Source organism: Glycine soja, chromosome 12, assembly GCF_004193775.1.
Source record: "Glycine soja cultivar W05 chromosome 12, ASM419377v2, whole genome shotgun sequence".
Classification (NCBI taxonomy): domain Eukaryota; kingdom Viridiplantae; phylum Streptophyta; class Magnoliopsida; order Fabales; family Fabaceae; genus Glycine; species Glycine soja.
Window position 1 is genome coordinate 8,794,252 of NC_041013.1, and position 14,992 is coordinate 8,809,243.

The 14,992-nt window shown below is 27.4% G+C and overlaps 2 protein-coding genes across 2 annotated transcripts; one reads left to right on the top strand and one right to left on the bottom strand.

Annotated features, from left to right (window-relative positions):
• The first annotated feature begins 292 nt into the window (after positions 1-292).
• LOC114379450 (vascular-related unknown protein 1-like) lies at positions 293-1,348 on the top strand. The gene is made up of 3 exons (XM_028338111.1): positions 293-640; positions 807-872; positions 988-1,348. Exons 1-3 carry the CDS (start codon positions 311-313, stop codon positions 1,147-1,149), a joined length of 558 nt encoding a protein of 185 aa, XP_028193912.1. The 5' UTR covers positions 293-310; the 3' UTR covers positions 1,150-1,348.
• Positions 1,349-13,558: 12,210 nt separating this feature from the next.
• Positions 13,559-14,020, bottom strand: LOC114380360. Its single transcript, XM_028339363.1, has one exon. The coding sequence runs from the start codon at positions 14,018-14,020 to the stop codon at positions 13,559-13,561; it is 462 nt and encodes a 153-aa protein (XP_028195164.1).
• Between the last annotated feature and the right edge of the window lie 972 nt (positions 14,021-14,992).

A 14,992-nucleotide genomic window follows, 5' to 3' on the forward strand; every position in this document is an offset into this window, starting at 1 on the left:
TTTTTTACTAACTATCTTACTAACTAGATAAACATTTGGTGGTCCTACCATACTTATTTGTTTACATATTTTTTTATATTCTTTGAACTTGAATTTGTTGTGCGTGTAGTTGGTGTTTTTTATTTTTTATTTTTATCTAAATAGAATAATAAAATATTTATAATAACAATCAAAAGATAAAGAAAGGCTAAAAAAATGTTGAGACTAAGTAAGAATATTCTTTTTATTATTGATATAGATTATAAATTATTCTTATTATTATAGTGGTGCTCTATATAGTATATATGCTGTTCTTGTTAGAGTTTGACTAATGGATCATTCTCTGAATTGTTCATCTAGAGGCAGGGCAGTACCTGGCTGCAAAAACCAAAGTGGTTCTGATGAGGAAAGTGGATGGACATCTTACTTAGAAGATTTCTCAAAAGGCATAGAGCCAAGCTATTGTTCCAGTTTGGATGGCTCCTCTTTGCTCTCAGATGCTGCTTCTTGTGCTGCATGGAAATTTTCTCATCAGAATTTTAAGGTCAGCACTGCCCCAAATCTACCCAAAAAACTAAGCTTCAAGAAAGCAAGAGCCAAACAGATATCAGAGGATGACCCTTTGGAAGACACTGCTAGCTCTCCAGTCAATAGCCCCAAGGTATATATACAAAACACCAATTATTGTTTCTTATAAATTTTTTTCTCTCCAAATTTTTTTTTCTTTCCCTCTTTCAGTATATGCCATGAGACTTTTTATTTTTTGTTTTCTCATTTTTGTTTTGTTTTGTTTTGTTTGTAATATCATTATTAATTATTATGTGTAGGTGAGAGACTTGAATCCAGCTGAAATGAGTTCTAGGAAGGTTGATGATCAACTAGAAGCTTCTCTGGTAAATCTGGATTATAATGCTTCTCATTTCAAGAGAAGAAATAAATTTGGTTCTCAATATTCCTATCTAACCAATTTTCTATGTATGTATGGTTTTCATGATCATGATTGTGTAGGGTAAGGAATTCATCACATCATCAGAACATTATTCGGATTTGAAGATGGATGATAATGAGCATGAATTAAAATTCAATGGAAAGAACATTGATTGCACAGACTTAAAGAAAAGGGGGCTATGCCTGGTTCCTTTGTCTTTGTTGGTTAATTATTTGGGGTGACTGATACTTTTGTCTATATATATACACCTTCTCTCTCTCTCTATATATATGTCCCTCCTAGTCTCCTTTTCAGTGTTCTTCTATATGTGGCTCAAGTTATGGAATTGTATAATATTAAAGAGTATGATCAGTGAATGTGATGTATAATCTGTATGTGACTATGTTTATATTACTTAATCCTAGTTAGTAGTTTGATAAATTTGTGTTTGGTAATTTGTTTTTGAAGGAAAACTTAATTAAGTATAGTGTGTCATATTTCTAATTCTTCAAGATTAATATTTTTTTTTAATTCGTGGGAATCAAACACATAAAAACTTATAATAATTCACGCATCTTACTTAAATAACTGAATTAAATTTTCTTGACATATTAATTATTAATATGTTATATAAAAAAAAAGGATATAACACAATTAAAATAATGTTCCACAATCATGTGGACGACACTGCTATAAATTTGAAATCAATAAACCAAATGTGGATACTCTGATAAATTAAAACAATAGGGAGAGAAAACACTGTTCATGCTTGCTATTGAAAAGGCCAAAGAATGAATAGGCATAGCAGTTGAAGTAAATCAGGTTCAGGTGGGTCATAAGCTGTAAGTGCTGGTCAATCTTTATTTACCCTAAAACTATATGAAGTGTAATAACCAAAAAATAGTAAGATGTTACTTAATAGTTTTTTGTATGAGAATAGATTGATTAGTGATGACAATTAATAATGAAATTTGGTGCTAGTTCCCACTGTCGATGTTGAGTTAAAAGTTAAAACATAAGACAAAGTAAGTGAGAAGTATTTTGTTCAAAAAGGTCAATTTATTTTAATAATTTTAACTTTCATCAGATGATACTATTGATACGAAAAAAAGCACGATGTTAGTGCAAATTTTCAAGTACGTATTTGAAGTTTTCTTTAAGAAGTTTCAAATTATCGTTTAAATAAAAATTTGTATGCTATGACTTTTACACAAATTATGATGTTATAGGTTTCAAGAACCCAATTACACCCTTTATATATAAATAAAATCCAATTACACTACAAATAGTTTGTAATGATTTATAGGAAATAATAGCTTCCAATAAATATGCTGTAAACTTTTTTAAAATGAAGAATTAATTAATTTAATACATTAGCAACTTCCACCCATATATATATATATATATATATATATATATATATATGAAGAGAGATTAAGTTAAGATAATGAAAAATTCAGTTTAGTCTTCCTTGTTTTTAAAGTTGTTTAGACATAAGATTCGACTGGCAAAATAATAAAACGTGCAAGTCGTTGGACACTTGGATTCCTGTAACGTGTCATGCCTGATGCTCTATAAAGTTCTTTTTTTAAACAATTTTATTTATTTTAGAAATAAGTTTATTCTCTTAATAAAAGAAAGAAAAAAAATAAGTTTAGTTACCCATGTATTATTTAATAACTTTTTATGATATTAAATTTCATACATTATATTATAGTTAAAATTTATAATAAATAAATACTTTCAAACATATAAATTATATTTTAAATTTATGATAAATAATACATTTTGTCATTGTATTTTTAACTATTAATATTTTTAAAAAATATAGAAATTAATTTTAAAAATAGAAGGTAATATATTAATGAAAGAGGTTAAGAAAAATTTCTAAAAAGGTTTTCGTGAAAGAAAAACTCCTTAAAATACTTTCATTGATAAAATAGTTCCTAAAATATATTTATTGCTTCGTGTGTGTGTGTATATATATATATATATATATATATATCATTAATTTGTTAATAGTCAATATCAAAGTTAAAATAGACCAACAAATTTTGCTTCACGTATGTATATATATCTTATTGCTTCAAGATATTTGTTTATTGTTCTTTATTTTTCAGACTGATAAAAAAAAATAATCCTATTACTTCGGTCTATTTGATTAGTGTTTGATTCGCTTGAGCATTGGTTTAATTATATGCTATAATATCTTCAGCGACACGCTGATAAGAAAGAATAAATATTCACTGTTCTACAAATATGTTAATGATTAATATAATGCTGATTCCTTATATAGTATTACTGATAGTTTATTCAAACAAGAAAGTTTCTTCTGTATTAATTCTCTGGAGTTTGGAATGATATTCAAGTAGGTAGACCTCCAAACATCGCAAGTCTCTACATTTAGATAATTGAATACATTTTAATGTTATGCAATATATTAGATGAAAAATTAATACAAATTATAAAAAAAAATATTTAAATTAACATAGAAGAGTCATGATATATATTTAAAAAAATAAAAAACTCATAACAAAATAGTTAAATAATAGAAATTCATATGAATATGTCACATGTGATCATTTATATATTTTAAAACGTGTCTTAGAATGAAAATTAAAAAAGGGTGGGGAAAAGAAAAAAAAAACAGTTTAGGCCAATTCATTGGCTCCAAGCCTCACCGGATTTTTACCAGTTTTGACCAGACCGTTAACCAATTTTTTATTCTACTAATTCAAAACATTAGAATGTGAGACATTACTTAAAGAACTGGACACTTAGTTCTATTCCGATCAATAGCTTGTATGTGGTAATGATTAGTTTAAACTCTCAAAAGTGTTTAATTTATTACAAGATATACTGATATAAAATCAAATATTGTTTAATTAAAAGGAAAGAGTAGATTGATAAGTTTAAATATTATGAATTCGTCTCCTACGTCCTACTTGCCGTTCTTTCAATAAAATATATATTAATAAGAAATGGCTGCAACAAAAGAACCCTCCATGTGCTCAAGCGTTTAAAACAGGTTAGAACGAAAGATTGCACGAATAATAGAAGCATATTACAAATAAATTCCACCATAAAATGTTTTCTTGCACTGGCTCCATTATTCTTCTTGCAAGCTATATTTATAAGATTATTTTTACTTTTCATTTTTAGTACCTTGTACATGAGAATGCTGATGATGATGATCACATTATTCCATAATTATGTGTGAATGCTATATATGCATAGCTAGCACTGGCCATTTGGTCAACATCGAGTTATGGTTCAAATTAAAGCTTCTAAAATAAATCCATACGTGTGTATGCAATCCAATGCCGGAGCTCAAGATTTTCAATTGCCAACCACTTGTATATGATCTGTCTGTTAATTTATCAGTCTCCATCAGATAGTATAAATTAATACTACAAAATTGGTGAAACTGTTGACAATGATCGCCTTATATATATTCGCATGCCACGGCAAGATTATCAAAGTCTTTCACATGAGATGGTTGGAGATTAGCCTAATAATTGATCTAGCTAGGAAAGGGAAATTTCAAATGCATTACTTTAAATATTTATATGACAGCTGATGCATAAATCAACTAACACGAAAATATTATAGTTTAATTAGTGATCATAAGTTCAAACATAAATCAACTAACACGAAATTATTTAAGTTTAATTAGTAATTTTAAATTCAAACCTAAAAATGCATTGCCTTAATTATTTGAAAGAAAATTTTTGTTATCCCTAATGATTTTACTTAACTTGAACTGAATTGACTGTTTGACCTCTAAAGTAAGAGAAATAATAGAAACATATATCTTCTTTAATAAAGTCTGTTATACATTAACGATAAGACTCCTCATTAATATTGGAGAAAATTTCTTACAAGTAGTTTGAAAAGACTGAATTAGTATGAACCACTTGGCTATAAAATTTGTTAAACATCACACGTTAATTAGGTGCCCTATCAAATAGTTAACAACCACTAATGATGTGATCTTGCGTTATGGGGTGGTAGATCAAAGGTCTAACCCATGCTAAAAACTGATAATAGAGCATCAGCTTCAGCTTTCATGACTATCAATCGTCAATTAATCCCTTCATCCGCAGCATTAATATATATATATATATATATATATATAACTTAATTACAGACATAATAGACCTTATTTGTTGCATGCTTGTATGAAAACATGTACACATGCACATTGCGCTGTATATTGAAAGCTTGTATCATGTTATTTTGTATATATATAGCAATAGAAGTAGTTTTATTCTTCTTTAATTACACAATTGAAGTAGTTTTACTTTTTATCTTTTTTCTACCCCGCGAAGGCACGCTCTTGGAGCAGAAAAACGCACTTTTATTAAGCCTAAAAGAGTTCGTTCGTCGTTGTGCTCTTTCTATATAAATTTAGGAAAATATGTATACATCCATGTCCCTAAATTATTATTATTATTATAAATTATAAAATCTTATTATCTAATCTTTAACCTAAAACAATTATTTCCACAAATACTTCAATTCAGTTTCTGTGAATTCGCTAACGGAGTAACGGTTGTAGAATTCACGTAATCTGCAGATAGCAACTTCTTGATGATGACAGTAAAAAAAAAAAAGAAATACTGCTTGATGATGTGGCAGGATATGCACATGCTTGCTAATTTAATATTGATTGCTGTTTGCTAATATTTAATTTTCATTTACTGATTTTTTATAAATAAAAATATATAGCAGTAGCAAAAAGAAAAATCTCAGCGGAGCTCAGATCGACTAGCTGCGATGAGATCATAGTTGATGTGGTACCACTCGGCAATGATAAACGATTATATATATATATATATATATATATGATGTATTTTTTTTTGTGAAATTAGAATAAGTTTAATATGATTGATCTGAGTTACAAAAAATTGAAATAATGAAAGGAATTCTTGTAACAATTATTATAGCTTTATGATTAAATAGAAAGATTTTATAGTCTAAGACTCTAAGTGGCTCATTGAATTAAAAACGGGTTGAAGTTTAACAAGTTTTGAAGTATTTTCCTATAATTAAAAAAGAGAAGAAAAGTTATGTAAATACAATATGTAAAATGTTTTATATATTCATATAATTATAATCCATCTTAAAGTAATTTAAACGATAATCTTTAATTGAATGATAATATAAAATTATTTTATTACATAGACATTTAACTCATTAAAAAAATAATATTTTTATTAACCTATATTATGCAATATAGATATATTGTGTTTATTTAAACATCTAGCATGGAAAAAAGAAAATTTAAAATTATCTCTATGAAAAAGCAAATGATTATCAGATTATGTATGGATTTTTTTTTTTAATGTTTATTATGAATTTGTCACAAGTAAACCCTTTCTAACGTGGTGATTTCAGAATTTCAATCCGTAGAATCACAAAATGACTGATTATTTTCAAGTATGATTGAGTATGTTTTTTGAGTTAATTATTTTAGGATTACTTTTTCTATAATTCTTTAAGAAAAAATCAAAAAATAATTATTTTCGTAATTGGACGTTTCCAAATATGTAACATGCTACATGCGTGTGCAGAAATGGAGTCACTTGTGACACTAATTTTTGTGGAGGCAGATTATGAAGAAACCGCCTGCAGTATATATTTGCGGTGCTATTAAATTTCGATCATATAATTTAATTATATAGAAATGATTAAAATTAAAATTAAATAAAATGAATCTTAACTACTTGTATATGATTATATATTCTCATAAGAGTAATTTTCACTTGAAATTCCCCGGATATTTGTACTTTATGTAAAGATAATCATGTGATAAAATTGTTATGTGAAATTCAATTTCTTGTCATGCAGATTTTGATTACTATCATTTAGAAACGATTTAAATAATTTTTTTAATTGCATCATTATTGTTCTTAAATTTTCAAGACCTATATATATCATATTTAGTTTATCCAAATGATCTAATTTTAATTTCAACACATTCATCATTTATATTCAATCACTTTATTATTTATTTAATTTTCTTTTGAAAGAACTTATTTAAATTTCTCGGGTAGAATAATATTTGAGTAATTGTTTGAGAGAGTTTATGAAAATAACTTACAACACAATTATAAGCCTTTTCAGCTTATTTGATATATGTTATCCAATCTCCATAATACCTTATTTATTTACAACTTATATGAGAAAATTTTAATCATATTTCCTCTTCTTCAATTGTAGAAATAACTTATATACAAGTGTTTTATTAATTGTGGTATAAGTATTAATATTGTTACACTTTATCTTAACAATTTCTATCTATTTGTGAGTAAATTGATTTCTCATTGCAGATATGATTTAATTTATCTTATATATTAAATTAAAAAAAGAGTTTAGTTTTGAACTTTTGATACATTGTCTATATTTTTTTTAATACTCTCAACCAATGAAAAATTACTTTCTAATTTTTTTAAAAATAATTATTATAAAAATCAATAATATTATCATATATAATAATTTATAATTGAATGAAAATATAAAAAGATTCATTGTTAATACATTCTAATTAAAATTATTTAAAAATATGTAATTTAACATAATATATAGTATTTATTTTAATTTTTTTATAAAGATTACAAATATCTATTAATTTATATAAAGTAGTTTTGCTCGAGTAAAATAACATCACTATATAGAAGATAAAGTTATCCATATGCGTAATAAACTTAACTGCAAACTTAGAATTTGAAATTGAGATTAAGTGTGTATTTGGATGTCTTATTGAAATAGATTATGTAACCCAAAAAATTGTGGTGTGTGACCGTGAAAAATCAAAAGAAACAAATAATTGTTTTGTTGGCACTGTTGAAAAAAAAAAACGAGGTGTGGTAGCCACACCACTTAACCAAATACACACTAACAAGTTAGAATAACTTTTGCATAAGTTAATTCATGTGTTTGGTATTTCTGGTATTTTTAATTAAATTTTATAGTACACCTGGCATTGGTTTGAGTAGAAGTCTACTCAATTTCCTTAAGTTAGTTAAAGTTTGGATTCAAGTCTTATGAATAAAAAATATATAATTAAAAAAAAAAGAACTCATTAAAAGTGTTTAATTAGATTTTTGATAACATAAGTCATCTTAATAGATACTCAAAGCAAGAGTTTGTTGTATGAGATTATAGTTATTTCAATATAACATGAAAATAAGTCACACTAGTATAACCTATATATTATCCAATCATAATCATGTAATGATACGTGGCTAATATATCTTATTAGACAATTCATTTAATCAAATTTAATAAAATATTATCTAATTAGATTTATATTCATCTAAGAAAATAATATTATCTAATTATATTTAATAGATAGATCTCATAATTATCTTTTATCAAGATTAGAACAAATATATCTAATAAAAAAAATTAATTTAATTATATTTAATATAATTATTATGTAACTAAAAATGCAATTAATCTTTTTACATAATTTTAATGTAATTATATTTAATATGATACTAAATATTTTTAAAAATGATAAATTTATATATATTAGATATTATTAAATACAATAATACTAAGTATAAATTTAAAATTTTATAATTTCATCAAACCCTACCCATGCATTGCAAAGGATATAAAATCTAGTATTTATTTTTAATTGAAATCCTATAAAATAATTTTTACTTAGAAATCATATAAAATAATTTTAAATAATTTTTGGAATAAATATTATTTTTAAATAATATTTATATTATATAGTTGAAATGTTTATACTAAAAATTAATTTAAATCTAATTCGTTAATATATTTTTATAAAAATAATATTTTATTTCTATGTTTAATAACTTTATATACAATTTTTTTAATTAATATTTATAATATAAGGTTAAATATCATTTTTACAATTATATAACGAATATTTTAATATTAATTTATTAAATAAATATTTTATTACAAAATTTTATTCATAAATTAAATTAATTGTTATAGTGTTGAAATTTTTTACATAAATACATTTGAATAAATTACATAAGATTTGTTTTTCATAATTGTTTCCTTTTATTATAATAAAAAAATTAAATATTTATAATTATCTTGATTAAAGCATATACATGTGTGATAGTAATTAATTTATTAAAATTTTAAATATGAAGATATACTTGTTCCAATTACCTTAATTATATTTAAATGATTTTTATGAAATAAAAAATAGAAAAAATATTTTCAATTTTTTCTATCAAATACATAATATTTTTTCTCTCTAATGTGTTTATTATAAAGAAAATCAAGATAAAGATATAATAAATATATATTTCAAAATTTTATTAGATATATTTAGACATGCCAACTGGGCGGGATGAGTATTGTTTCCTCAGTTTCAAACCCCGACTCCCCAACATATATTATTCGTCCCCGATATCCGATGGGTTAAAATTTATTACCGGGTATCGGGTATTCCCGTCCCCTGTTTAGATTTTTTAAAAAAGTTTTTTTTTTTAAATTATATTGAAAATCTGATTTTAAAAAAATAAATTGATTGTTACATATTTATTTTTAACTACTTATATGTCAATAAATTTATTGTAGCGCATTTGTCTATAAAAATCATTAAGAAAAAAATCTTAAATTATGTAAAAATTATAAAATGAAATTAACAAGCAATTAATAAAATTTTAATAATTTTATCATTTGGACGGATATGAGAATGAGTATGGGACGGGTAGTGACATCCCTGTCCCTAATCCCGATTAAAAAAGTCAGATAATCACCAAACTCAAACCCAAACTCGTATTCGATCAACTCGAGTATTTCTTATCAAAATCGGAATGGGTTGAATCGATACCCACATGTACGGGTTTCATTATCATGCTAGATATATTTGTTCTAATTTTAATAAAAAAATATATTTATTCTAATGTTGGATAAAAAATAATTACGAGATCAATTTATTAGACAAAACTAATATATTTTTATTTGATAAATTTAAAATTTATTATATAATATTTAATTACAATTAATTAATTAGATATTTTTTTTATTAAATTTGATTAAATAAATTATTTTATGTGGCAATATAAATCACATAATATTAATATATAAATCATAACCGTATAACTTAAGTTAAGTCGAAGTAATGACTTTATGAGATAACTCTCCAATGACATGTCTGCGTGATTTTCGGTCGTTGGCCGCGGAACCACTTAGAAAGCGAAGCAAAGAAGAAGCAATTGAAGCAAAAGGCACACGAAAGGCCTTCGTTTTCAAAATACACCTCCCCCACCAAAGCCAACTTTAGTTAACAACCACCAGCACCATGTGCGACCCCTTGACACTTGGAACCCACTCTATTCACTTCACGACAGTCCTATTCTCAATTTTGTATTGTGTTTGGTATTGACTTCTGTAGAAAAACATCTTGTTCATTTTGTCCCCGTGTCCACAATTACAATTCAATCGTACTCCTTTTAATTGGCCCCGTGAATACAAAAAAGTTAGTTGCTCCAAATAATATATATAATATTCTTTTTTATTTTTTATAGCATTAATTATTTTGCCTTGTATTCCTTTATCTTTCTTTGTTATTAAAAAATTACACAAAAATATTATGTCAATACAGTTTCTTGATTAAACTCTAGAAAATGCTACTCAAACGTGAAAAACTCGAGCATAAAGAATGGAGATGGATTCCATACATTCATGCAATAACACATTCATGAATAAAAAAATCTCTTTCTTTATCATCAATCAAATTACTGTTCAAGACTCAGTTTTATTTTATCATCAATCCAATCCCTATTCATGTTTTTTTTTTCTTATCAAGAAATAAATTGTTTTACTTGAATAATCAAATTACTGTTCAAGACTCAAAGTTTTATTTTATCATCAATCCAATCACTATTCATATTTTTTTTTCTTATTAAGAAATAAATTTTTTTACTTGAATAACTTAACATGTTGCCACTAAAAGCAAAATGGCACATGTTGTATTTTTTTTAATTAGTTACACCCTTGTGGTATGTAGGATAATGTATAAAACAAAAGAGACTTTGTAAAAAATCTCCATGGAGTCAGGGTTTCTTTTGAATCCTATTTGTGGGATTTGTATGATGCTTGAATGTGTTGCTTATTTTTTTAATCTTGTTTGATATATTGAAACATGTGGGATTGAGATTTCTTTTTGGATCTTACCTATGAGGTTGTTACTAAGAAAGAGAATGAACTTATCATAAAAGAGATGAAAGTAAGATACTAAACTGACATACAACATTAGAAATTTATTGAGAAGAAATTATTAAACTTCTCATCAATAAATTTCTTCTGTTGCATATTGTTTATGAGTTTCTTATTTTCATCTTGTTCATGATAAATTCATTCAAGCAAGTGGATCAAACTTAAGAAGACTCAAAAGATATTTAAGAATAAATGAAAATAACCTTATAAAAAAATAGTTCTAAAAGATTTCAAAATCAATTTTTTTGCCTATCATTTCTACATGCCCATTGTGTGTCACTTAGCCATGATGAATTGGCCTTGCTCTCAATGTTAAGGAGGATAGAAATGGATTCCAGATTGAGAATTCATTAAATGATAGAAATGATGTTAGTGATATAAAAGTGGTATGCACTTTAACCGAGTGTTGATATCTTTCCTATCTTTAATTGCTACTATTACCAATTCTAATTGCTACTATTACCAATTCGTGTAACTTAATGAGATATTTTTTTATTCCATTAACATAATCATTGACACTTAGAAAGCCAACTCATTATTACTAAATGGCACACAATAGACACGTTGAGGCTATTTTATCGTTTTAGTTTTTTTAAAAACTATTTACTTAAATGGGTGAGTCAACAAATAATTTATCAAAAAGGATGATTCTTGTCACATAGGATGCATAAGACGTTAGTCAAACATGCTTTGACTAGAGGTGTTATGTGCCACCTTATTAGGTGGTTTCTCGGAACAGGTGGTGCCACCCTACACAACTCCGCACATGAGGTGCCAACTTGGCTCATGCTACCAATTAGTTTCCGATGCTGTAGGACAAGAGGAACTATGCTTCCCTGTTTTGCTTTTCACAAGGTTTGACAGTGCGATCTGAGCGTGTTTTCCCAAGGTGGCGCAGTGGAGGAGGCGCCAAGTGGAAATACACTTCCTATTTTTCCCAAAGTTTGGTGGTGTGGTTTGTTGATTTTGTGGAGGAAATTATAAAAAACAGAAGAGAGAAGAGAGACAATACGTATGTAGAGGAAATAAAATTATTCTATTCTAATTCAAATTATTCTCAGCAGCAACACAATAAATAGCAAAAGATAAACTAATTAGATAACAAGATATTAGCAAAACAGAATATTAAGACTAACTTGCTCCTTAAAGATAGAAACCACTAGACTAATCCATCAAAACTGACTTACTCCTAAAATATAGGAAATCAACTTATTTACTAAATATTATTTTAAAAACTGAAAAATAAAATATTATGCAGTTACAAAAGTATATCTTCAACACTCCTCCTTGCTTTTGGAACTGCAAACTCCAATTCTTTGCCTTAAGAGTTCAAGTTTGTTGATAGGTAGTGACTTTATAAACATGTCAGCCAGTTGATCTTTAGACTTGCAGTAAATTAAGTTCACTTCTCCACTTTGTTGCATCTTTATCAAATAATAGACCTTGATATTGAAATGTTTAGTCTTCCCATGATACATAGGATTGTTTGCAATAGCAATGGCTACTTGATTGTCAACAAAAAATTCAGTTTTATTCTTTTGAGAAAATAGAATGTTTGGCCTTGTTGTAGTGAGATACATTAGACATCCAATCAAGCTCCCATAATATCCTTCATCAATGTTATCAACACCTTCTTTCTTGTTGAACTTCTCCTTTTGATTCATTGGTGTGCTAACAAATTTGCATTCCTCCATTTGAAACTTCTTCAAATTTTCTTTTGCATATTTTTTTTTCATGTTTAGCATTCTTTCAAGATGGCAATGACCAAGTCTCTTGTGCCAGAGTTCCGTGGGTGTGACTTGAGTGAAATAGGTGTTATGCTCCTCCTCTGCTGGATCAAATGAGAAGCTTTTACCTTTCATTTTAACCCTTAGAACTTCTCGGCCAACAATGTCATAGATAAAACAATGTTGATGTTCAAAGGACACTTTAAATCCCTTTTTAATCAACTGACCTACACTTAGCAAGTTTTGGTCAATGTTAGGTACATAAAGAACATCTGATATTAATTTGGTACCTGAACACGTTGAAATTGCAACAATTCCTTTTCCTTTTACTGTAATATAGCCACCATTCCCAATTTTGACCTTTGAGAGATTAGTTGGCTTCAAATCCTTAAATAGAGTCTTGTCATATGTCATGTGGTTCATACAACCACTATCAATCAACCAACTTTCACTTGATTCACTACTCAAGAAGCATGTGGCCACAAACAATTGGTCCTCCTCTTCTTGATTAGCAATCTGAGCTCCCTCATCATGGTGATTTTTGTTGGGGCAGATCACCGCTTCATGTCCTATCTGGTTGCACTTGTTACATTTTGCATCTGGTCTCCTCCAACATCTGAAAGGTGCATGACCTTTTTTGCCAGAATGATGACAAGGTGGATAATTTTTCTTTTTATCCTTACCTTTGTTTTGGTTGTTTGCACTATTTTCGCTGCTTGTTGGTTGATTCTTTTTGAAAAAAATCCTTTTTGCTTTCATCAACTTCATGATGTTTGGCGGGCAAAGCACCTTCGACAACACGATCTTGCCTCATCAACCTTCGCTGCTCTTGAGCTTGCAGGGCATGTAGCACTTCTGCCAATGTGATTTTCGACAGATCCTTTGTTTTCTCCAATGAAGCTATAGATGCTTCATACCTCTCCGGCACCGTTACCAAAATTTTCTCTACAATTCTTGAATCAGCAAAATCACTTCCCAACAACTTTATCTTGTTGGCAATACCCAACAATTTGTTTGAGTATTCTTTGATTGTCTCTGACTCTTTCATCATTTGAAGCTCAAATTCCCTCCTTAAATTCAGCACTTGCATGCTTCGTATCCTATCATCTCTAGCGTATTCCTCTTTCAGATAATCCCAAATTACTTTGGGTGATTTAAGAGTCATGATTCTGATGAATATCATTTGTGAAACACCAGTGAACAAACATGACCTCGCCTTTGCCTTCTTCATCTTTCTTTCCTTGTGATTTTTAATTTGGGTCATGGTGGGATTTTCAGGCAGCGGATATATTTCATAATCCTCTTCCACAGCATCCCACAAATCCAAAGATTCCATGTAAGATTGCATTTTCACTTCCCAAAGATCATAATTCTGTCCATCAAAGATTGGAAGAGTTATGTGGAAAAAACTTGCTTCACCTTCCATGGTACAGGTCTCGTAAGAATAAGGCTCTCGATACCAATTGTTGGTTTTGTGGAGGAAATTATAAAAAAACAGAAGAGAGAAGAGAGACAATACGTATGCAGAGAAAATAAAATTATTTTATTCTAATTCAAATTGTTCTCAGCAGCAATACAATAAATAGTAAAAGATAAACTAATTAGATAACAAGATATTAGCAAAATAGAATATTAAGACTAACTTGCTCCTTAAAGATAAGAACCACTAGGCTAATCCATCAAAACTGACTTACTCCTAAAATATAGGAAATCAACTTATTTACTAAATCTTATTTTAAAAACTGAAAAATAAAATATTATGCAGTTACAAAAGTATATTTTCAACATGGTTTGTTGGAGGTGCGTTTATAAATATAAGCCAAACTTGGTTCAATCATGTGTTTTTAGTTTCGTTGTGATTTTTCAGAGTGCTATTGTTGTGTTGTTGCTATTACTGTGTCGTTGTGTTAGTGGTTTGGTGGTGTTTTTCTTGTTCTGTTGGTGAGATAAGGGTTGTTACTTTTTTATCTTAAAAATAATTTGTTTTATTTATGTTAGTGTTGTCATTGTAAGTTTTATTGATTTGTTTTAGTAATACTTTGTGTTATTATTTTTTAGTTAATATTTTATTAGGAGAATATAGTAGTAAATATATTTTAATTTTTTTAGAAAATGAGGTAAGAAATATTTTTGTTGA